Below are 26,190 nucleotides of genomic sequence, written 5' to 3' on the forward strand. Positions count from 1 at the left end.
TTCTGGAGTATTTATGCAGTAAACCATCCAATATTAATAAAGTTATATGCATTGCACATAATGCAAAAGGATATGATGCACATTTTATCCTGCGTGCAATGATATCAGCGAAACGATGGACTCCAAGCGTCATAATGAAGGGGTGTAAAATAATGAGTATTGATTGTAAATATTTAAAATTTATTGATAGTATTAATTTCTTTCCGATGGCTCTATCAAAATTATCTGATGCATTTGACATAGAAGAAACAAAAGGTTATTTCCCACACTATTTTAATACGAAAGATAATCAAAGTTATGAAGGGCCTATGCCCGACCCTAAATTCTATGGTTTTCAGTATATGAAGGAAAAAGAACAAAAACGGTTTATGGAATGGTATGAAAAATCCTCAAATCAGACATTTAATTTTAAAGAAGAATTAATTCGTTATTGTCGCATGGATGTTAACCTTCTACGGAAGGCATGTATTAAATTCGTAGTAGAATTCCAGCAAATAACTGATGTTAATCCACTAGTCGAAGCAATTAGTATAGCCTCGGCTTGTAATCTGGTATTTCGACGCAAGTTTCTCAAAGAACAGACTATAGGTATTATTCCTCATAATGGTTATCGTTGGTCAGATCAACAGTCCATCGAAGCGATTCAATGGTTGGTTTACGAACAAGAAAGATTAGGTATTACAATCAAGCACGCAGCAAATGGAAAGGAAATGGTTCTAAATGGTGTTTTAAAAGTAGATGGTTATGCACGTATAGATGAACAGATCCATGTATGGGAATATGAAGGTTGTTTCTATCATGGATGTGTTAAATGTTTTAAAGTAGGGCGTGATAAACCTATATATAATGATCCGCATACCACTCTTGAAATACGCTATGAAAACACCATTAGAAAAATTAATCATTTAAAAAACTTGGGCTACGTAGTTCATGAAATGTGGGGGTGTGAATGGAAGAATGAACTACGTAAAAATCCGCAAATTGCAGAATTGGTGGCACATCACCCCCTATGTAGAAAAGATCCTATCAAACCTAGAGATGCTCTATATGGGGGGCGATGTTCCGCTGTTAAATATTACTATAAGACTGCCCCCGGGGAGGAGGTGCACTACGTGGACGTCATTTCGTTATACCCCTACTGTTGCAAGGTGAAAAAATATCCCATAGGGCACCCAAAAATCTATGTGGGTGCCGATTGTCCTGCAATAGATAAATTTGAGGGTATCGTAAAATGTACAGTACTTCCTCCCCGGGATTTGTATCACCCCGTCCTACCGTATCGCAGCAATCATAAACTTCTGTTCCCTCTGTGTCGCAGATGCGCGGACACTCTAAATACAGAGGACTGTGAGCATAGTGATGCGGAGAGGGCCCTCACTGGGACGTGGGTGGTGGACGAAGTACGTAAAGCCCAAGAGAAAGGTTATAAAATATTAGAAATGCATGAGGTATGGGAATATAAAGTAGTGCAATATGATCCTGTTAAAAAAGAAGGTGGCTTATTTACAAATTATATAAATTTGTTCATGAAATTGAAAACAGAAGCTCATGGTTGGCCTAAATGGTGTAAAAGTGAAGAACAGAAAAATAAATATATTAAGGATTATTATGAAAGAGAGGGAGTACAACTAGACAAAGGGAAAATTGGTAATAAAAACAAAGCACGAAAAAGTATTTGCAAATTAGCACTGAATTGTTTATGTGGCAAATTTGCTCAGAATGATAATATGACGCACACACAAATTATTCGAGAACCTGCCATATTTTATGATAAATTAACCGACAGTAATACTGAGGTAACACAGGTAATTCCAATTGATGAAGATGCATTATTATTAAATTACAAGATTTTGGATGATGCAATTATTCCGTTAAAAAATACTAATGTAATATTGGCTGCGTATACTACTATGCATGGTCGCTTAGAATTATACAGTTATTTAGAGAAGCTAGATAAAGATGTGTTATATATGGATACGGATAGTCTCATTTATATAGTAAGAGCTGGAGGCATAAAATTACCTCTTGGGGATTATTTCGGCGAGTTAAAAAATGAAATAGATAATGTAGGTCCCAATGCATATATTAATGAATTTTGTAGCGGCGGGACCAAAAATTATGCGTACGAGGTATTCAGCGGAGATACAACAAAGACCTGTTGTAAGGTGAGGGGAATTACTCTAAATAGTGAAAGAATGAAAATTGTGAATTTCGAACAAATTAGAAATATGGTTCTGAAGGATGCCCCTCCTGTAAGTGTGTCAAACCCTTGCAAAATTGCTCGCACAAAAGACATCAAAATTATCAGCAAAGAGGAAACGAAAACCTATCAATTGGTACACACAAAACGCAAAAGAGTTGAAGGAAGTTATGATACAGTGCCTTATGGCTTTAAGAGAAATAGACTATTGTAAAAAAGAATAAGTTGTGTAAATAGATAATAATGGATAAAAAACAACTTTTAAGTTCTTTTTACTTCATTGATAATTCCACAGATCTTTGTGTATATTTGAAATATAGTAGTGATTATAAATTTTATGTGTTTGTAAAATTACGCATTGTTAATGAATGTATTGTGTTATCAATTAATGAATGGTCCAGGTTTTTATCATATTCCATGTATATAAATGATTATTTTAGAGAAGGTGAGAATGCAACTGAATACGCACTAAGTGAGAAAACGAAAGTAATACTTGACGCTAATAATGACGATGATAATTTAATGTATATTTGTGCAAATGATGATAATAGTAGAGTTGAAATAGATTTTTCTACATGGAAAAAAATATGTTACTATTTCCCATGTATTGATGAAGCAATTTCTTCATGTTCTACACTTGCTCCTCTAATAAGTAAATATCTATATGAATGTGTTGTGAAGGGTAAATTTTCTAAAGTTACTTTTGTTGAAGATACTGTCACAGCAAATCGTATTCAACTAGAATTAGTTTCTATGTTATTGGGTGATTGATAAATATTTTATTTTTTTGAAGAAATATAAAAGAGAGAGAAAATGGAGTTTCGACATCCTTTCACTTGCATTATTGCAGGCCCCACTGGGTGTGCTAAATCATATTTTGTAAAAGAGTTTTTAAAACATTATGCCGAAAAATAGAAAATATAGTATGCTGTTATACGAATAGGGTAAATACAGTATTAGTAGAAACGATAGTTTTTAATTAAGTAGAGAGTAAAAAAAATGGATAATCAAATTTTAAATCGTTATTATTATTATTTCGATGAAATCGAGGTATGTGTTGGTCTAGCATACGATGGTGAGGGAGAATTTTCTGTTATTATCATTTTACATAATTACTATGATCGTATTCGTCTTTCACTTGATGAGTGGTATACTTTTCTATCATATTATTCATATATTGAAAACTACTTTAATGCTGATACAAATTCTTCATTGCCTACACAATTTTTCATTAGTGAAAATTATAAAATATCATTGTCAGATACTCTTAACGGTATTCGTCAGTGTTTTATTCAATCGTCAGATGACGATAGTAATGGTCAGGTAAATTTCAGTGTTTGTACATGGCGAGAACTCCAGCTTCATTTGCCGTGCATTCAGCGGAGCATAATTACTTGTTCTCAATTATGTAAAGTTGTAAACATGCCTGAATTTACTACTACTACTACTGCTACCAATCTACCGTCTGAATCGTAATAATAATATGTTATTATATTCATAATTATTTTGTGGTGTAACAGAATATGGAGTTTCAACACCCATTTACTTGTATTATAGCTGGCCCCACTGGGTGTGGTAAATCATATTTTGTAAAAGTTTTTAAAACATTATGCCGAAAAATGGAAAAATATAGTATGGTGTTATGGTGAGTGGCAACCTCTGTATGAAACTCTATCCTCAGGTTGTACATTTAAAGAAGGGCTCCCCAAAATAGATGATTTTCCAGCACAAGCTGGCCCCCATCTGGTAATTATTGACGATTTAATGCGAGAATGTGATACACGAATTGTTGACTTTTTTACTAAAGGTAGCCACCACCGAGATTTAAGTGTTATTTTTATAACACAAAATATGTTTCATCAAGCTAAAGGTATGCGAGACATATCATTAAATTGCCATTATATAATATGTTTTAAAAACCCCAGAGACCAGGCTCAAATTAATTATCTAGCACGCCAATTATATCCTGGTAACACAAAATTTGTACAGGAAGCCTATCAGGACGCAACACAAGATCCTCATAGTTATTTGGTTTTTGATTTAAAACAGGACACTCCCGACGAACATCGTGTTCGAACAAAAATTTTCCCCTCAGATTCTTACAATTATGTTTATGTACCGGTAAAAAAATAATCTCAATAACTGATATATTTTAATACTCAATTTTAATATAATAGCTACAAAAAAGAAAAAATGATTAGCAAAGAGAGTGCACATTTACTAAAACTTTTAGCAAAGGCGAAACCCAAAGTACGCCAAGCAATTTTACAAAATGCTGATCCCGAATTAATTCGTTCTATTTGTGAATGTTCCTATAACGTATTACAAGGAAATGTTCCGTTAAATAAAAAAGAGAAAAATAGATTAAAAAGGTATAGAAAGGAATTGAGGTATTTAGCGAAAAAGGGGCCATCGTTAAAACAAAAGAAAAAACGAATAATTGTACAAAAAGGTGGGTTTCTTACTGCTTTGCTTGCACCTATTATTGGAGGTATACTATCTACTTTAATTAAATAATTATGCAGCATGCACAAAAGCTTGTTTTAATTGCACCAGAAAAATTGCACCAATATCAAACTATATCTAATTTAGACGATGAGATGAAAAATATTTTAAATAATAAAAATATGAGTGTTGAAGAAAAATGGATACGCTATAAAGAGGTGTTACAAAAATATTTACACATTGTGCAAAAACCTACTGCAACAACATCAACTAGTGTTGGTACTAGGAAGGAGGAGGAGGATGAGGACGGGGAGGAAGAGGATGAAATACTATCTACTCTCCCCGAAAATTGTCTGCGTAAAGCAAGACCTTTATTACGTAGATTAAAACAAAATTCCAACATTCATTGGGATGACAATGGTAATGTTAATATTTATAATAAATTAATTCCTGGAGCTAATATAGTAGATCTAATAGCAGATTTTGTCAGGTATCGCAAGAAAAATATTCCCCCTACAGGTTGGGAACCCTTCGCTGAACTGTTAGCAAAATCCAATATACCTTTAGAGTATATAGGCAACCCACAGCGTATAGAATATATTCGTAAGCTGACATCATCATCTGCCGCTGCTGCTGATCCAAAACAGGAAGAAGAAGAAGAGGAGGAGGAGGAGCCACCACGTAAACGTAAAGTTGTCAACAGATGGTGTGATTATAAAATATGAAGAAGCTGGCCGCTATTTATTATAACCCTTCACACCCTGCCTCGTTTTCAACCGCAACGTCATTATGGAGAGCTGTGAAGAAATCTATTCCTTTACACAAAGTGCAACAGTGGGTAAAAGAACAGTCGACTTATACTCTGCATAAGCCAGTACGTAAAAAGTTTCCACGTAATCCCTATTTAGTGTTCAATATCGACGATCAGTGGCAAGCTGATTTAAACGATATGCACAGTCTGCAGAAGTATAATGATGGTAATAGGTATATTTTAACAGTGATTGATTTGTTTAGTCGTTACGCCTGGGCTGTGCCTGTACGTACAAAAACTGGTGAAAACATTATAAAAGCATTTAAGCAAATATTTGCATCTACACATCGTAGACCCTTACGTCTACAAACAGATAAAGGTACAGAGTTTGTTAATAGACCATTTCAGTTATACTTAAAAAAGCAAAATATTAAATTCTTCACAACACAGAACGCCGATATTAAAGCAAGTGTGGTGGAACGTTTTAATCGAACTCTTAAAGAACGAATGTGGAAATATTTTACAGCCAAGAAGACTTACCGATACATAGATGTGCTATCGAAACTTGTTCAGGCATATAATTCTAGACCACATAGAGCTCATCAATTACCACCCGCCAGTGTGAACCAGGACACTTTTCAACAAGTTTGGAATAAATTAATAAAACCAGTGCCACATACTAACATTGCAAAATATAAAAAAGGTGATACTGTGCGCATTACTAAAGCAAAACGGCATTTTGAAAAAGGGTACAAGGAAAAGTGAACTGTAGAAATATTTAAAATAAAACAGGTGATACATAAGGAAAAGAAAGTGGTTTATGTGTTGGAGGACTTAAATGTGGAAGTAATTGATGGTACATTTTACGAAGAGGAATTACAAGGAGTGCCTCTGCCTAAAGTTTATGAAATAGACGATATTTTAGAAGTTAAAGGTAAACGTGTACTTGTTCGTTGGCGGGGATATCCCCCTTCCTTTAATTCATGGATTCCTGTGTCACATTTAAAAACATTTAGCCACAATACAATATTATAAACAACTGTTATATTTGTGTATATAGGAAAATGAATGATCCATACTTTAAATACTATACTCACCAAGCAGGAGGTGGTTATAACGTGTATAGAGGTGCACCATATCAAGAAGGTTATGGTATTGGAAGTTTTTTAGGTGGTTTATTTCGAAGTGTATTTCCGTTAATTAAACAAGGAGCAAAAACTGTTGGTAAAGAATTGTTACGTACAGGAATTAATGTAGCTGGAGATGTATTAGGTGATAATAGACCTATTGACGAAGCTTTAACATCACGTTGGCAAGAAGCTAAAAATAATTTAAAAACTAAAGCTCAAAATAAAATAAATCAAGTGTTGGTAGGATCTGGAAGAAGAAAACGGAGAAAAGTTCATTTTGCAAAGACGACTGGTGGTAAAAAGAAAAGGAAGAGTGATATTTTCGATTAATATGGAACAGACTAGCTTTTATCTTACACTACCGAGTAACAGTTCTATGGAGTATTTTCCACAAAATACTTTGTCATGTTATACTACCAAATTATATCATCCATTGGTGCTAGAGAAAGGTCAGTGGGAGACGGCAGTTGTTGAAGTACATTATACAAATTCATTTCAGAATGTCTCCAAATATACTAATAATATTTATTACCGTCTCGTGAATACAGAAAGCTGGAACATAACTAAAATCTTACCAGGACACTATTATAATGTTGATGATATTCTATCTCAAATTAATCATAAAAGCGATATATTAAATTTACAATTAAAAGTCAAAGCATCAGTGAAACGAATTGAGGTTAATAGAGTAATAAAAGATCAAGAGAAGCATATAGAAGTACGCCTATCTCCTGAACTAGCCCGAATACTAGGTTTTGATCATATTCAACAAGAAGATATTGCAGTTGTGCATCATGCTCGTTATCCACCTGATTTACAAAAATCGCTACCTACACTTATGTATATTTACAGTGATATTGTAGAACCGCAAATGGTGGGTGACACAGTAGCTCCATTGTTACGTATTATAAATACAAATATTACAGAGTATGGTATTAATAATGTACATATTTTTGACAATCCTCACTATGTCTCCGTGCAACGTAAACAATTTGATCAAATTATTATTGATTTAAGAGATAGTACAGGTAATCCACTTCCTTTCCAACATGGCAGTGTATGTGTAAAATTACATTTTCGCAAACGTAATACGGTATTATAAATTTTACCATGTGTGAATATAATAGAGAGAAAAATGCAGTGTGAGTGTATGAAATCAGAATTAGATTTATTTGCTGGTTTACCCACTCAAACCAGTATTATAGGTAATAAAATAGTTCCATATAAGCCTGTGGCTTCGATAGCTGATAATGCACCAATAGAATTTGTTGTCCCCGGTCATGGGGATGACTATATTGACTTATCGCACACAATGTTTTATATTAAAGGTAAAATTACTAAATCAGATGGTTCTAATTTAACTTCTGCCGATAAGAAAATCGGCCCTGTAAATGATTTTCTCAATGCAATGTTCAGTGAATTGCAATTATATTTAAATAATCAACTTATTTCCTACTCTTCACACACATATCCATATCGGGCGTATATTGAAAAACTACTAAATTATAATGCTGAAGCTAAATCAACGCATCTTCAAACATCAATGTGGTTTAAAGATACTGCAGGACATATGGACAGTGTGGCCGATAGTAATGTAGGATTTAAACAACGTTTTCTTCTCACTACTTTAAGTCAGTCATTTGAATTATTGGGTTATATTCATGCTGATATATTTAATCAGGAGAAATTTTTACTGAATGGTGTACAACTGCGCATTAAACTAATTCCAGCTAAACCTACATTCTGTCTAATGGGTGACGCAGATGCTGATGGAAAAGTTGTAATTACAGATGCAACATTGCTTGTGAAAAAGGTTGATGTATCACCGGCCGTTAAAATAGCGCAAAATAAAGTATTACAAAATCCTAAATTTAGAGTAAAATATCCTATAACAAAAGTGCAAGTGAAGACTGAAACGCTGCCACAAGGAATTATGGATAGTACACTTCCAGATCTATTTTCAGGCCTAGTGCCTAAACGTATTATTATTGGTTTTGTTACTAATACTGCTTTTAATGGTACTTATCAGACAAATCCGTTCAATTTTCAACATTTTAATATGTCATTTTTTACATTGTATGTTGATGGAACGCCTGTGCCTTCCAAACCACTACAACCTGATTTTGATAATAAGCTATATATACAAGCATATTCCACGTTATTTACAGGTTCAGGTATTTATTATTCTAATCAAGGTAATAATATTTCACTCGCCGAATATCCTAGTGGTTATACTCTACTGGTGTTTGATTTAACTCCCGATTCTAGTGCTAGTGCTGGATTTCATACTAGCCCACAACGGCAAGGAAGTGTACGCCTAGAGGTTCATTTTAAAGAAGCACTGCCATCTCCTGTAACAACAATTATTTATGCTGAATTCTCTTCAGAATTAGAAATTGATTTCCAGAGAAAAGTATATATTAATTAAACAAAAAAAAATGTTAAATACACTTGAACTTTATGAGGCGCTACAACAAAATCTGCCTAAAAACCATTTTATTGGAGTATATGCTGCAGATGAGCTACCACTGTTTATTCATACATTTCCAGCAGCCATAATTATAAACACTGATTCTAGCGATAAGCCTGGTGAACATTGGGTTGCTGTTTATATAACTAATATGCGTGTGGGGGAGTATTTCGATAGCTATGGTATTCCACCTTATGTACATCATCATATAAGGTTTTTAAAACGAAACTGTCTGTATTATACATGGAATAAAAGACGAATTCAAGGTGATTTATCTCAATTTTGTGGACATTATTGTTTTTTGTATCTAACATGCCGTGCGTCTGGTTATTCACTACGCAATTTCTTAAACAAATTTTCACTTACCACTATTGATGCTAATGATATTATGCTCTATTCATTTATGAGATGGTCACTGGCGCGAGATTAAGTTCTCCGTAAACCGAGTGTGTGATGGTCCCTGGCGCGAGATTAAGTTCTCCGTAAACCTTGGTCACTGGCGCGAGATTAAGTTCTCCGTAAACCATGTATGTGTGATGGTCACTGGCGCGAGATTAAGTTCTCCGTAAACCATGTATGCGTGATGGTGGTTGACATGAGATTATATGTGTGTGAATAACCAGACGTCGTTATTTTTTTTAAACTCTGCTAAAATGTCTACAAAATGAATAACCTAACCTTTTAACTCCGCCATTGCCGGTCCCAAGCCCTGGATGAGAAAGGAGGAGGGAAGGTTCTAACAGAACGAGTACTTATGCTATGTTCAAATAACGAGTACACTCTTGCTATGTTAAAATAAGGGGTGGAAAATATGCTCATAAAAGAGAATGAATACACCCTTATTATGTTACGTATTCTTATCTGTTATCTGCTCTGCTGTGTGTTACGTAGTCTGATGTTCGTAGGGGTTGAAAAAGGGAATGAATCTTATGTTCAATTAGGGGTGGAGAAAATGAATACACCCCCTGTGCTATGTCCGTCTCTAATAAAGGTTGGAAAATAAGTCGTATTAGATCTGCTATGTAATCTGTGTTGTGTTTTAATAGGGGTTGGAAAATATGCTCATAAAAGGGAATGAATACACCCCTAAACGGGAGGTGGTTGTGTTTATTATCTGCTCTGCTATGTGTTCGTACCTTGCTATGTGTTCGTAGGGGTTGAAACGAGTACACCCCTGTGTTCATAGTCTCTGCTGGGGTTGGAAAATAAGCCATACTCTTGTGTTTTGTATTATCTGCTCTGCTGTGTGTTCATTGTCTCTGCTATGTGGGGTTGAAAAATATGCTCATAAAAGGGAACGAGTACACCCCCTTAAAAGTGCTCATAAAAGGGAACAAATTCACCCCTAACATGGAGGTCGTAAAAGATCGTGAGTTGACGGTGCGTGGGTCATAGCGTATCGTGAGACAGTGGAAAATTGAGTCCTTGCTCTCAGGAGACCATGGAAAAAAAGGCGATTTTTCAGCTACCGGGTGTCAGGTGTCCCCCACCTACTCACGTGTATTCAAAATGTGAAATCCAAATACCTCCATCCTTAAGGGTTCGGAGAGATGGCAACTCCTTTCCTTTCTTCTAATTTCCAAGAAATCATTCTTTACCCTACATACCTTACATGACAAATCTTATCTACTGTCCGAATTCCAAGTTTCTAGTTTCAGCTGTTTGGCTTGTGCGACCAGTTATTCATTCAGGACTTCGTCTTTTATATAATAGTTTGTGTTATTTACTAAAGTATGAAAAAACGTTGAACAGGTGTATTCAAAATGTGAAATCCAAATACCTCCATCCTGAAGGGTTCGGAGAGATGGCGACTCCTTTCCTTTCTTCTAATTTCCAAGAAATCCTTCTTTACCCTACATACCTTACATGACAAATCTTATCAACTGTCCGAATTCCAAGTTTCTACTTTCAGAGTTTTGGCTTGTGCGACCAGTTATTCGTTCAGGACTTCGTCTTTTAAATAATAGTTTGTGTTATTTACTAAAGTATGAAAAAACGTTGAACACGTGTATTCAAAATGTGAAATCCAAATACCACATTCCAAGTCTCCATCCTGAAGGGTTCGGAGAGATGGCGACTCCTTTCCTTTCTTCTAATTTCCAAGAAATCCTTCTTTACTCTACATACCTTACATGACAAATCTTATCTACTGTCCGAATTCCAAGTTTCTAGTTTCAGCGGTTTGGCTTGTGCGACCAGTTATTCATTCAGGACTTCGTCTTTTATATAATAGTTTGTGTTATTTACTAAAGTATGAAAAAACGTTGAACACGTGTATTCAAAATGTGAAATCCAAATACCTCCATCCTTAAGGGTTCAGAGAGATGGCGACTCCTTTCCTTTCTTCTAATTTCCAAGAAATCCTTCTTTACCCTACATACCTTACATGACAAATCTTATCTACTGTCCGACTTCCAAGTTTCTACTTTATGAGTTTTGGCTTGTGCGACCAGTTATTCATTCAGATCTTCGTCTTTTATATAATAGTTTGTGTTATTTACTAAAGTATGAAAAAACGTGAAACACGTGTATTCAAAATGTGAAATCCAAATACCACATTTCAAGTCTCCATCCTTAAGGGTTCGGAGAGATGGCGACTCCTTTCTTTCTTCTAATTTCCAAGAAATCCTTCTTTACCCTACATACCTTACATAACAAATCTTATCTACTGTCCGAATTCCAAGTTTCTACTTTCAGAGTTTTGGCTTGTGCTACCAGTTATTCATTCAGGACTTCGTCTTTTATATAACAGTTTGTGTTATTTACTAAAGAATGAAAAAACGTTGAAACACGTGTATTCAAAATGTGAAATCCAAATACCAAATTTCAAGTCTCCATCCTTAAGTGTTCGGAGAGATGGCGACTCCTTTCCTTTCTTCTAATTTCCAAAAAATCCTTTTTTACCCTACATACCTTACATGACAAAACTTATCTACTGTCCGAATTCCAATTTTCTAGTATCAGCGGTTTGGCTTGTGCGACCAGTTATTCATTCAGGACTTCGTCTTTTATATAATAGTTTGTGTTATTTACTAAAGTATGAAAAAACGTTGAACACGTGTATTCAAAATGTGAAATCCAAATACCTCCATCCTTAAGGGTTCGGAGAGATGGCGACTCCTTTCCTTTCTTCTAATTTCCAAGAAATCCTTCTTTACCCTACTTACCTTACATGACAAATCTTATCTACTGTCCGAATTCCAAGTTTCTACTTTCAGAGTTTTGGCTTGTGCGACCAGTTATTCATTCAGAACTTCGTCTTTTATATAATAGTTTGTGTTATTTACTAAAGTATGAAAAAACGTGAAACACGTGTATTCAAAATGTGAAATCCAAATACCACATTTCAAGTCTCCATCCTGAAAGGTTCGGAGAGATGGCGACTCCTTTCCTTTCTTCTAATTTCCAAGAAATCATTCTTTACCCTACATACCTTACATGACAAATCTTATCTGCTGTCCGAATTCCAAGTTTCTAGTTTCAGCGGTTTGGCTTGTGCGAAAATTTATTCATTCAGAACTTCGTCCTTTATATAATAGTTTGTGTTATTTACTAAAGTATGAAAAAACGTTGAAACACGTGTATTCAAAATGTGAAATCCAAATACCTCCATCCTTAAGGGTTCGGAGAGATGGCGACTCCTTTCCTTTCTTCTAATTTCCAAGAAATCATTCTTTACCCTACATACCTTACATGACAAATCTTATCTACTGTCCGAATTCCAAGTTTCTAGTTTCAGCGGTTTGGCTTGTGCGACCAGTTATTCATTCAGAACATCGTCTTTTATATAATAGTTTGTGTTATTTACTAAAGTATGAAAAAACGTTGAAACACGTGTATTCAAAATGTGAAATCCAAATACCACATTTCAAGTCTCCATCCTGAAGGGTTCAGAGAAATGGCGACTCCTTTCCTTTCCTCTAATTTCCAAGAAATCCTTCTTTACCCTACATACCTTACATGACTAATCTTATCTACTGTCTGAATTCCAAGTTTCTAGTTTCAGCGGTTTGGCTTGTGCGACCAGTTATTCATTCAGGACTTCGTCTTTTATATAATAGTTTGTGTTATTTACTAAAGTATGAAAAAACGTTGAAACACGTGTATTCAAAATGTAAAATCCAAATACCGATTTTCAAGTCTCAATCCTTAAGGGTTCGGAGAGATGGCGACTCCTTTCCTTTTTTCTAATTTCCAAGAAATCCTTCTTTACCCTACATACCTTACATGACAAATCTTATCTACTGTCCGAATTCCAAGTTTCTAGTTTCAGCGGTTTGGCTTGTGCGACCAGTTATTCATTCAGGACTTCGTCTTTTATATAATAGTTTGTGTTATTTACTAAAGTATGAAAAAACGTTGAAACACGTGTATTGAAAATGTGAAATCCAAATACCTCCATCCTTAAGGGATTAGGAGAGATGGTGACTTCTTTCCTTTCTTCTAATTTCCAAGAAATCCTTCTTTACCCTACATACCTTACATGACAAATCTTATCTATTGTCCCAATTCCAAGTTTCTACTTTCAGAGTTTTGGCTTGTGCGACCAGTTATTCATTCAGGACTTCGTCTTCTATATAATAGTTTGTGTTATTTACTAAAGTATGAAAAAACGTTGAAACACGTGTATTCAAAATGTGAAATCCAAATACCTCCACCCTTAAGGGTTCGGAGAGATGGCGACTCCTTTCCTTTCTTCTAATTTCCAAAAATCCTTCTTTACCCTACATACCTTACATGACAAATCTTATCTACTGTCCCAATTCCAAGTTTCTAGTTTCAGCGGTTTAGCTTGTGCGACCAGTTATTCATTCAGGACATCGTCTTCTATATAATAGTTTCTGTTATTTACTAAAGTATGAAAAAACGTTGAAACACGTGTATTCAAAATGTGAAATCCAAATACCAACTTCCAAGTTTCCATCCTCAAGGGTTCGGAGAAATGGCGACTCCTTTACTTTCTTCTAATTTCCAAGAAATCCTTCTTTACCGTACATACCTTACATGACAAATCTTATCTACTGTCCGAATTCCAAGTTTCTAGTTTCAGCGGTTTGGCTTGTGCGACCAGTTATTCATTCAGGACTTCGTCTTTTATATAATAGTTTGTGTTATTTACTAAAGTATGAAAAAACATTGAAACACGTGTATTCAAAATGTGAAATCCAAATACCACCACCCTTAAGGGTTCGGAGAGATGGCGACTCCTTTCTTTTCTTCTAATTTCCAAAAATCCTTCTTTACCCCACAAAACTTACATGACAAATCTTATCTACTGTCCCAATTCCAAGTTTCTAGTTTCAGCGGTTTAGCTTGTGCGACCTGTTATTCATTCAGGACATCGTCTTCTATATAGTAGTTTGTGTTATTTAATGAAGTATGAAAAAACGTTGAAACACGTGTATTCAAAATGTGAAATCCAAATACCTCCATCCTTAAGGGATTCGGAGAGATGGTGACTCCTTTCCTTTCTTCTAATTTCCAAGAAATCATTCTTTACCCTACATACCTTACATGACAAATCTTATCTACTGTCCCAATTCCAAGTTTCTAGTTTCAGCGGTATAGCTTGTGCGACCAGTTATTCATTTAGGACATCGTCTTCTATATAGTAGTTTGCGTTATTTAATAAAGTATGAAAAAACGTTGAAACACGTGTATTCAAAATGTGAAATCCAAATACCTCCATCCTTAAATAATTCGGAAAGATGGTGTCTCCTTTCCTTTCTTCTAATTTCCAAGAAATCCTTCTTTACCTTACATGACAAATCTTATCTACTGTCCGAATTCCAAGTTTCTAGTTTCAGCGGTTTGGCTTGTGCGACCAGTTATTCATTCAGGACATCGTCTTCTATATAATAGTTTGTGTTATTTACTAAAGTATGAAAAAACGTTTAAACACGTGTATTCAAAATGTGAAATCCAAACACCAACTTTCAGGTTTCCATCTTCAAGGGTTCGGAGAAATGGCGACTCCTTTCTTTTCTTCTAATTTCCAAGAAATCCTTCTTTACCCTACATAACTTACATGACAAATCTTATCTACTGCCCCAATTCCAAGTTTCAAGTTTCAGCGGTTTAGCTTGTGTGACCAGTTATTCATTCAGGACATCGTGTTCTATATAGTAGTTTGTGTTATTTAATAAAGTATGAAAAAACGTTGAAACACGTGTATTCAAAATGTGAAATCCAAATACCTCCATCCTTAAGGGATTCGGAGAGATGGTGACTTTTTTCCTTTCTTCTAATTTCCAAGAAATCCTTCTTTACCCTACATACCTTACATGACAAATCTTATCTACTGTCCCAATTCCAAGTTTCTAGTTTCAGCGGTTTGGCTTGTGCGACGAGTTATTCATTCAGGACATCGTCTTCTATATAGTAGTTTGTGTTATTTAATAAAGTATGAAAAAACGTTGAAACACGTGTATTCAAAATGTGAAATCCAAATACCTCCATCCTTAAGGGATTCAGAGAGATGGTGACTCCATTCCTTTCTTCTAATTTCCAAGAAATCCTTCTTTACTCTAAATACCTTACATGACAAATCTTATCTACTGTCCGAATTCCAAGTTTCTACTTTCAGAGTTTTGGCTTGAGCGACCAGTTATTCTTTCAGGACTTTGTCTTCTATATAATAGTTTGTGTTATTTACTAAAGTATGAAAAAACGTAGAAACACGTGTATTCAAAATGTGAAATCCAAATACCCCCATTCTTAAGGGATTCGGAGAAATGGTTACTCCTTTCCTTTCTTCTAATTTCCAAGAAATCCTTCTTAACCCTACATACCTTACATGACAAATCTTATCTACTGTCCGAATTAAAAGTTTCTACTTTCAGAGTTTTGGCTTGTGCGACCAGTTATTCATTCAGGACTTTGTCTTCTATATAATAGTTTGTGTTATTTACTAAAGTATGAAAAAACGTTGAAACACGTGTATTCAAAATGTGAAATCCAAATACCTCCATTCTTAATGGATTCGGAGAGATGGTGATTCCTTTCCTTTCTTCTAATTTCCAAGAAATCCTTCTTTACCCTACATACCTTACATGACAAATCTTATATACTGTCGGAATTCCAAGTTTCTAGTTTCAGCGGTTTGGCTTGTGCGACCAGTTATTCATTCAGGACTTCGTCTTTTATATAATAGTTTGTGTTATTTACTAAAGTATGAAAAGACGTTGAAACACGTTTATTCAAAATTTGAAATCCAAATACATCCATCCTTAAGGGATTCGGAGAAATGGCGACTCCTTTCCTTTCTTCTAATTTCCAAGAAATCCTTCTTTACCCTACATACCTTACATGACAAATCTTATCTACTGTCCGGAACCAAGTTTCTAGTTTCAGCTGTTTGGCTTGTGCGACCAGTTATTCATTCAGGGCTTCGTCTTCTATATAATAGTTTGTGTTGTTTACTTAAGTATGAAAAATCATTGAAACACGTGTATTCAAAATGTGAAATCGAAAATACCAAATTTCAAGTCTAAATCCTCAAGGGTTCGGAAAGATGGCGACTCCTTTCCTTTCTTCTAATTTCCAAGAAATCATTCTTTACCCTACATACCTTACATGACAAATCTTATCTACTGTCCGAATTCCAAGTTTCTAGTTTCAGCGGTTTGGCTTGTGCGACCAGTTATTCATTCAGAACTTCGTCTTTTATATAATAGTTTGTGTTATTTACTAAAGTATGAAAAAACGTTGAAACACGTGTATTCAAAATGTGAAATCCAAATACCTAATTTCAAGTCTCCATCCTTAAGGGTTCGGAGAGATGGCGACTCCTTTCCTTTCTTCTAATTTCCAAGAAATCATTCTTTACCCCACATACCTTACATGACAAATCTTATCTACTGTCCGAATTCCAAGTTTCTAGTTTCAGCGGTTTTGCTTGTGCGACCAGTTATTCATTCAGAACTTCGTCTTTTATATAATAGTTTGTTTTATTTACTAAAGTATGAAAAAACGTTGAAACACGTGTATTCAAAATGTGAAATCCAAATACCCCCATCCTTAATGGTTCGAAGAGATGGCGTCTCCTTTCCTTTCTTCTAATTTCCAAGAAATCATTCTTTACCCCACATAACTTACATGACAAATCGTATCTACTGTCCGAATTCCAAGTTTCTAGTTTCAGCGGTTTGACTTGTGCGACCAGTTATTCATTCAGAACTTCGTCTTTTATATAATAGTTTGTGCTATTTACTAAAGTATGAAAAAACGTTGAAACACGTGTATTCAAAATGTGAAATCCAAATACCTCTATCCTTAAGGGTTCGGAAAGATGGCGACTCCTTTCCTTTCTTCTAATTTCCAAGAAATCATTCTTTACCCTACATACCTTACATGACAAATCTTATCTACTGTCCGAATTCCAAGTTTCTAGTTTCAGCGGTTTGGCTTGTGCGACCAGTTATTCATTCAGAACTTCGTCTTTTATATAATAGTTTTTGTTATTTACTAAAGTATGAAAAAACGTTGAAACACGTGTATTCAAAATGTGAAATCCAAATACCTCATCCTTAAGGGTTCGGAGAGATGGCGACTCCTTTCCTTTCTTCTAATTTAAAAGAAATCATTCTTTACCCTACATACCTTACATGACAAATCTCATCTACTGACCGAATTCCAAGTTTCTAGTTTCAGCGGTTTGGCTTGTGCGACCAGTTATTCATTCAGGACTTCGTCTTTTATATAATAGTTTGTGTTATTTACTAAAGTATGAAAAAACGTTGAAACACGTGTATTCAAAATGTGAAATCCAAATACCTCCATCCTTAAGGGTTCAGAGAGATGGCAACTCCTTTCCTTTCTTCTAATTTCCAAGAAATCATTCTTTACCCTAGATACCTTACATGACAAATCTTATCTACTGTCCGAATTCCAAGTTTCTAGTTTCAGCTGTTTGGCTTGTGCGACCAGTTATTCATTCAGGACTTCGTCTTTTATATAATAGTTTGTGTTATTTACTAAAGTATGAAAAAACGTTGAAACACGTGTATTCAAAATGTGAAATCCAAATACCTCCATCCTTAAGGGTTCGGAGAGATGGCGACTCCTTTCCTTTCTTCTAATTTCCAAGAAATCATTCTTTACCCTACATACCTTACATGACAAATCTTATCTACTGTCCGAATTCCAAGTTTCTAGTCTCAGCGGTTTGGCTTGTGCGACCAGTTTTTCATTCAGGACTTCGTCTTTTATATAATAGTTTGATTTATTTACTAAAGTATGAAAAACCGTTGAAACACGTGTATTCAAAATGTGAAATCCAAATACCTCCATCCTTAAGGGATTCAGAGACATGGCGACTCCTTTCCTTTCTTCTAATTTCCAAGAAATCATTCTTTACCCTACATACCTTACATGACAAATCTTATCTACTGTCCGAATTCCAAGTTTCTAGTTTCAGCGGTTTGGCTTGTGCGACCAGTTATTCATTCAGAACTTCGTCTTTTATATAATAGTTTGTGTTATTTACTAAAGTATGAAAAAACGTTGAAACACGTGTATTCAAAATGTGAAATCCAAATACCAAATTTCAAGTCTCCATCCTTAAGTGTTCGGAGAGATGGCGACTCCTTTCATTTCTTCTAATTTCCAAGAAATCATTCTTTACCATACATACCTTACATGACAAATCTTATCTACTGTCCGAATTCCAAGTTTCTAGTTCCAGAGGTTTGGCTTGTGCGACCAGTTATTCATTCAGAACTTCGTCTTTTATATAATAGTTTGTGTTATTTACTAAAGTATGAAAAAACGTTGAAACACATGTATTCAAAATGTGAAATCCAAATACCAAACTTCAAGTCTCCATCCTTAAGGGTTCGGAGAGATGGCGACTCCTTTCCTTTCTTCTAATTTCCAAGAAATCCTTCTTTACCTTACGTACCATACATGACAAATCTTATCTACTGTCCGAATTCCAAGTTTCTAGTTTCAGCGGTTTGGCTTGTGCGGCCAGTTATTCATTCAGAACTTCGTCTTTTATATAATAGTTTGTGTTATTTACTAAAGTATGAAAAAACGTTGAAACACGTGTATTCAAAATGTGAAATCCAAATACCAAATTTCAAGTCTCCATCCTTAAGGGTTCGGAGAGATGGCGACTCCTTTCCTTTCTTCTAATTTCCAAGAAATCATTCTTTACCCTACACACCTTACATGACAAATCTTATCTACTGTCCGAATTCCAAGTTTCAAGTTTTAGCGGTTTAGCTTGTGTGACCAGTTATTCATTCAGGACATCGTCTTCTATATAGTAGTTTGTGTTATTTACTAAACTATGAAAAAACGTTGAAACACGTGTATTAAAAATGTGAAATCCAAATACCACCACCCTTAAGGGTTCGGAGAGATGGCGACTCCTTTCTTTTCTTCTAATTCCCAAAAATCCTTCCTTACCCTACATAACTTACATGACAAATCTTATCTACTGTCCCAATTCCCAGTTTCAAGTTTCAGCGGTTTGGCTTGTGCGACCAGTTATTCATTCAGGACATCGTCTTCTATAGAGTAGTTTGTGTTATTTAATAAAGTATGAAAAAACGTTGAAACACGTGTATTCAAAATGTGAAATCCAAATACCTCCATCCTTAAGGGATTCGGAGAGATGGTGACTCCATTCCTTTCTTCTAATTTCCAAGAAATCCTTCTTTACTCTACATACCTTACATGACAAATCTTATCTACTGTCCGAATTCCAAGTTTCTACTTTCAGAGTTTTGGCTTGAGCGACCAGTTATTCATTCAGGACTTTGTCTTCTATATAATAGTTTGTGTTATTTACTAAAGTATGAAAAAACGTACAAACACGTGTATTCAAAATGTGAAATCCAAATTCCTCCATTCTTAAGGGATTCGGAGAGATGGTTACTCCTTTCCTTTCTTCTAATTTCCAAGAAATCCTTCTTAACCCTACATACCTTACATGACAAATCTTATCTACTGTCCGAATTCCAAGTTTCTACTTTCAGAGTTTTGGCTTGTGCGACCAGTTATTCATTCAGGACTTTGTCTTCTATATAATAGTTTGTGTTATTTACTAAAGTATGAAAAAACGTAGATACACGTGTATTCAAAATGTGAAATCCAAATACCTCCATTCTTAAGGGATTCGGAGAGATGGTGACTCCTTTCCTTTCTTCTAATTTCCAAGAAATCCTTCTTTACCCTACATACCTTACATGACAAATCTTATATACTGTCGGAATTCCAAGTTTCTAGTTTCAGCGGTTTGGCTTGTGCGACCAGTTATTCATTCAGGACTTCGTCTTTTATATAATAGTTTGTGTTATTTACTAAATTATGAAAAAACGTTGAAACACGTTTATTCAAAATTTGAAATCCAAATACATCCATCCTTAAGGGATTCGGAGAAATGGCGACTCCTTTCCTTTCTTCTAATTTCCAAGAAATCCTTCTTAACCCTACATACCTTACATGACAAATCTTATCTATTGTCCGGAACCAAGTTTCTAGTTTCAGCTGTTTGGCTTGTGCGACCAGTTATTCATTCAGGGCTTCGTCTTCTATATAATAGTTTGTGTTGTTTACTTAAGTATGAAAAAACATTGAAACACGTGTATTCAAAATGTGAAATCGAAATACCAAATTTCAAGTCTAAATCCTCAAGGGTTCGGAAAGATGGCGACTCCTTTCCTTTCTTCTAATTTCCAAGAAATCATTCTTTACCCTACATACCTTACATGACAAATCTTATCTACTGTCCGAATTCCAAGTTTCTAGTTTCAGCGGTTTGGCTTGTGCGACCAGTTATTCATTCAGAACTTCGTCTTTTATATAATAGTTTGTGTTATTTACTAAAGTATGAAAAAACGTTCAAACACGTGTATTCAAAATGTGAAATCCAAATACCTAATTTCAAGTCTCCATCCTTAAGGGTTCGGAGAGATGGCGACTCCTTTCCTTTCTTCTAATTTCCAAGAAATCATTCTTTACCCCACATACCTTACATGACAAATCTTATCTACTGTCCGAATTCCAAGTTTCTAGTTTCAGCGGTTTTGCTTGTGCGACCAGTTATTCATTCAGAACTTCGTCTTTTATATAATAGTTTGTTTTATTTACTAAAGTATAAAAAAACGTTGAAACACGTGTATTCAAAATGTGAAATCCAAATACCTCCATCCTTAAGGGTTCGGAAAGATGGCGTCTCCTTTCCTTTCTTCTAATTTCCAAGAAATCATTCTTTACCCTACATAACTTACATGACAAATCGTATCTACTGTCCGAATTCCAAGTTTCTAGTTTCAGCGGTTTTGCTTGTGCGACCAGTTATTCATTCAGAACTTCGTCTTTTATATAATAGTTTGTGTTATTTACTAAAGTATGAAAAAACGTTGAAACACGTGTATTCAAAATGTGAAATCCAAATACCTAATTTCAAGTCTCCATCCTTAAGTGTTCGGAGAGATGGCGACTCCTTTCATTTCTTCTAATTTCCAAGAAATCATTCTTTACCATACATACCTTACATGACAAATCTTATCTACTCTCCGAATTCCAAGTTTCTAGTTCCAGAGGTTTGGCTTGTGCGACCAGTTATTCATTCAGAACTTCGTCTTTTATATAATAGTTTGTGTTATTTACTAAAGTATGAAAAAACGTTGAATCACATGTATTCAAAATGTGAAATCCAAATACCAAACTTCAAGTCTCCATCCTTAAGGGTTCGGAGAGATGGCGACTCCTTTCCTTTCTTCTAATTTCCAAGAAATCCTTCTTTACCCTACGTACCATACATGACAAATCTTATCTACTGTCCGAATTCCAAGTTTCTAGTTTCAGCGGTTTGGCTTGTGCGGCCAGTTATTCATTCAGAACTTCGTCTTTTATATAATAGTTTGTGTTATTTACTAAAGTATGAAAAAACGTTGAAACACGTGTATTCAAAATGTGAAATCCAAATACCAAATTTCAAGTCTCCATCCTTAAGGGTTCGGAGAGATGGCGACTCCTTTCCTTTCTTCTAATTTCCAAGAAATCATTCTTTACCCTACACACCTTACATGACAAATCTTATCTACTGTCCCAATTCCAAGTTTCAAGTTTTAGCGGTTTAGCTTGTGTGACCAGTTATTCATTCAGGACATCGTCTTCTATATAGTAGTTTGTGTTATTTACTAGACTATGAAAAAACGTTGAAACACGTGTATTCAAAATGTGAAATCCAAATACCACCACCCTTAAGGGTTCGGAGAGATGGCGACTCCTTTCTTTTCTTCTAATTTCCAAAAATCCTTCTTTACCTTACATAACTTACATGACAAATCTTATCTACTGTCCCAATTCCAAGTTTCAAGTTTCAGCGGTTTAGCTTGTGTGACCAGTTATTCATTCAGGACATCGTCTTCTATATAGTAGTTTATGTTATTTAATAAAGTATGAAAAAACGTAGAAACACGTGTATTCAAAATGTGAAATCCAAATACCTCCATCCTTAAGGGATTCGGAGAGATGGTGACACCATTCCTTTCTTATAATTTCCAAGAAATCCTTCTTTACTCTACATACCTTACATGACAAATCTTATCTACTGTCCGAATTCCAAGTTTCTACTTTCAGAGTTTTGGCTTGAGCGACCAGTTATTCATTCAGGACTTTGTCTTCTATATAATAGTTTGTGTTATTTACTAAAGTATGAAAAAACGTAGAAACACGTGTATTCAAAATGTGAAATCCAAATTCCTCCATTCTTAAGGGATTCGCAGAGTTGGTTACTCCTTTCCTTTCTTCTAATTTCCAAGAAATCCTTCTTAACCCTACATACCTTACATGACAAATCTTATCTAGTGTCCGAATTCCAAGTTTCTACTTTCAGAGTTTTGGCTTGTGCGACCAGTTATTCATTCAGGACTTTGTCTTCTATATAATAGTTTGTGTTATTTACTAAAGTATGAAAAAACGTAGAAACACGTGTATTCAAAATGTGAAATCCAAATACCTCCATTCTTAAGGGATTCGGAGAGATGGTGACTCCTTTCCTTTCTTCTAATTTCCAAGAAATCCTTCTTTACCCTACATACCTTACATGACAAATCTTATATACTGTCCGAATTCCAAGTTTCTAGTTTCAGCGGTTTGGCTTTTGCGACCAGTTATTCATTCAGGACTTCGTCTTTTATATAATAGTTTGTGTTATTTACTAAAGTATGAAAAAACGTTGAAACACGTGTATTCAAAATGTGAAATCCAAATACCTCCATCCTTAAGGGATTCGGAGAGATGGTGACACCATTCCTTTCTTCTAATTTCCAAGAAATCCTTCTTTACCCTACATACCTTACATGACAAATCTTATCTACTGTCCGAATTCCAAGTTTCTACTTTCAGAGTTTTGGCTTGAGCGACCAGTTATTCATTCAGGACTTTGTCTTCTATATAATAGTTTGTGTTATTTACTAAAGTATGAAAAAACGTAGAAACACGTGTATTCAAAATGTGAAATCCAAATTCCTCCATTCTTAAGGGATTCGCAGAGATGGTTACTCTTTTCCTTTCTTCTAATTTCCAAGAAATCCTTCTTAACCCTACATACCTTACATGACAAATCTTATCTACTGTCCGAATTCCAAGTTTCTACTTTCAGAGTTTTGGCTTGTGCGACCAGTTATTCATTCAGGACTTTGTCTTCTATATAATAGTTTGTGTTATTTACTAAAGTATGAAAAAACGTAGAAACACGTGTATTCAAAATGTGAAATCCAAATACCTCCATTCTTAAGGGATTCGGAGAGATGGTGACTCCTTTCCTTTCTTCTAATTTCCAAGAAATCCTTCTTTACCCTACATACCTTACATGACAAATCTTATATTCTGTCCGAATTCCAAGTTTCTAGTTTCAGCTGTTTGGCTTGTGCGACCAGTTATTCATTCAGGGCTTCGTCTTCTATATAATAGTTTGTGTTGTTTACTTAAGTATGAAAAAACATTGAAACACGTGTATTCAAAATGTGAAATCGAAATACCAAATTTCAAGTCTAAATCCTCAGGGGTTCGGAAAGATGGCGACTCCTTTCCTTTCTTTTAATTTCCAAGAAATCATTCTTTACCCTACATACCTTACATGACAAATCTTATCTACTGTCCGAATTCCAAGTTTCTAGTTTCAGCGGTTTGGCTTGTGCGACCAGTTATTCATTCAGAACTTCGTCTTTTATGTAATAGTTTGTGTTATTTACTAAAGTATGAAAAAACGTTGAAACACGTGTATTCAAAATGTGAAATCCAAATACCTAATTTCAAGTCTCCATCCTTAAGGGTTCGGAGAGATGGCGACTCCTTTCCTTTCTTCTAATTTCCAAGAAATCCTTCTTTACCCCACATACCTTACATGACAAATCTTATCTACTGTCCGAATTCCAAGTTTCTAGTTTCAGCGGTTTGGCTTGTGCGACCAGTTATTCATTCAGAACTTCGTCTTTTATATAATAGTTTGTTTTATTTACTAAAGTATAAAAAAACGTTGAAACACGTGTATTCAAAATGTGAAATCCAAATACCTCCATCCTTAAGGGTTCGGAGAGATGGCGTCTCCTTTCCTTTCTTCTAATTTCCAAGAAATCATTCTTTACCCTACATAACTTACATGACAAATCGTATCTACTGTCCGAATTCCAAGTTTCTAGTTTCAGCGGTTTGGCTTGTGCGACCAGTTATTCATTCAGAACTTCGTCTTTTATATAATAGTTTGTGTTATTTACTAAAGTATGAAAAAACGTTGAAACACGTGTACTCAAAATGTGAAATCCAAATACCTCCATCCTTAAGGGTTCGGAGAGATGGCGACTCCTTTCCTTTCTTCTAATTTCCAAGAAATCATTCTTTACTCTACATACCTTACATGACAAATTTTATCTACTGTCCGACTTCCAAGTTTCTAGTTTCAGCGGTTTGGCTTGTGCGACCAGTTATTCATTCAGAACTTCGTCTTTAATATAATAGTTTGTGTTATTTAATAAAGTATGAAAAAACGTTGAAAGACGTGTATTCAAATTGTGAAATCCAAATACCTCCATCCTTAAGGGTTCGGAGAGATGGCGACTCCTTTCCTTTCTTCTAATTTCCAAGAAATCATTCTTTACCCTACATACCTTACATGACAAATCTTATCTACTGTCCGAATTCCAAGTTTCTAGTCTCAGCGGTTTGGCTTGTGCGACCAGTTTTTCATTCAGGACTTCGTCTTTTATATAATAGTTTGTGTTATTTACTAAAGTATGAAAGACCGTTGAAACACGTGTATTCAAAATGTGAAATCCAAATACCTCCATCCTTAAGGGATTCAGAGAGATGGCGACTCCTTTCCTTTCTTCTAATTTCCAAGAAATCATTCTTTACCCTACATACCTTACATGACAAATCTTATCTACTGTCCGAATTCCAAGTTTCTAGTTACAGCGGTTTGGCTTGTGCGACCAGTTATTCATTCAGAACTTCGTCTTTTATATAATAGTTTGTGTTATTTACTAAAGTATGAAAAAAGTTGAAACACGTGTATTCAAAATGTGAAATCCAAATACCAAATTTCAAGTCTCCATCCTTAAGTGTTCGGAGAGAAGGCGACTCCTTTCATTTCTTCTAATTTCAAAGAAATCATTCTTTACCATACATACCTTACATGACAAATCTTATCTACTGTCCGAATTCCAAGTTTCTAGTTCCAGCGGTTTGGCTTGTGCGACCAGTTATTCATTCAGAACTTCGTCTTTTATATAATAGTTTGTGTTATTTACTAAAGTATGAAAAAACGTTGAAACACGTGTATTGAAAATGTAAAATCCAAATACCGATTTTCAAGTCTCAATCCTTAAGGGTTCGGAGAGATGGCGACTCCTTTCCTTTTTTCTAATTTCCAAGAAATCATTCTTTACCCTACATACCTTACATGACAAATCTTATATACTGTCCGAATTCCAAGTTTCTAGTCTCAGCGGTTTGGCTTGTGCGACCAGTTTTTCATTCAGGACTTCGTCTTTTATATAATAGTTTGTGTTATTTACTAAAGTATGAAAAACCGTTGAAACACGTGTATTCAAAATGTGAAATCCAAATACCTCCATCCTTAAGGGATTCAGAGAGATGGCGACTCCTTTCCTTTCTTCTAATTTCCAAGAAATCCTTCTTTACCCTACATACCTTACACGACAAATCTTATCTACTG

The 26,190-nt window shown here is 35.0% G+C and overlaps 1 protein-coding gene across 1 annotated transcript; it reads left to right on the plus strand.

Annotated features, from left to right (window-relative positions):
• Nucleotides 1–206: 206 nt before the first annotated feature.
• On the plus strand, nucleotides 207–2,414 carry LOC145689716 (uncharacterized). Its single transcript, XM_081763914.1, has 2 exons — nucleotides 207–786; nucleotides 1,543–2,414. Exons 1-2 carry the CDS (start codon nucleotides 207–209, stop codon nucleotides 2,412–2,414), a joined length of 1,452 nt encoding a protein of 483 aa, XP_081620040.1.
• Nucleotides 2,415–26,190: the final 23,776 nt, after the last annotated feature.

The sequence above is a fragment of the Thermobia domestica genome, chromosome 7 (assembly GCF_964235325.1).
Source record: "Thermobia domestica chromosome 7, izTheDome1.hap1.1, whole genome shotgun sequence".
In the NCBI taxonomy this organism is placed as follows: Eukaryota; Metazoa; Arthropoda; class Insecta; order Zygentoma; family Lepismatidae; genus Thermobia; species Thermobia domestica.

What these genes read in the sequence shown, in the direction of transcription:
- LOC145689716 (XM_081763914.1), top strand. Translation starts at nt 207, where the DNA reads ATGGCTCTATCAAAATTATCTGATGCATTTGACATAGAAGAAACAAAA. An exon ending in CCATGTATGGGAATATGAAG is followed by an intron (nt 787 to 1,542) that starts GTTGTTTCTATC and finishes AATTGAAAACAG; the next exon opens with AAGCTCATGGTTGGCCTAAA.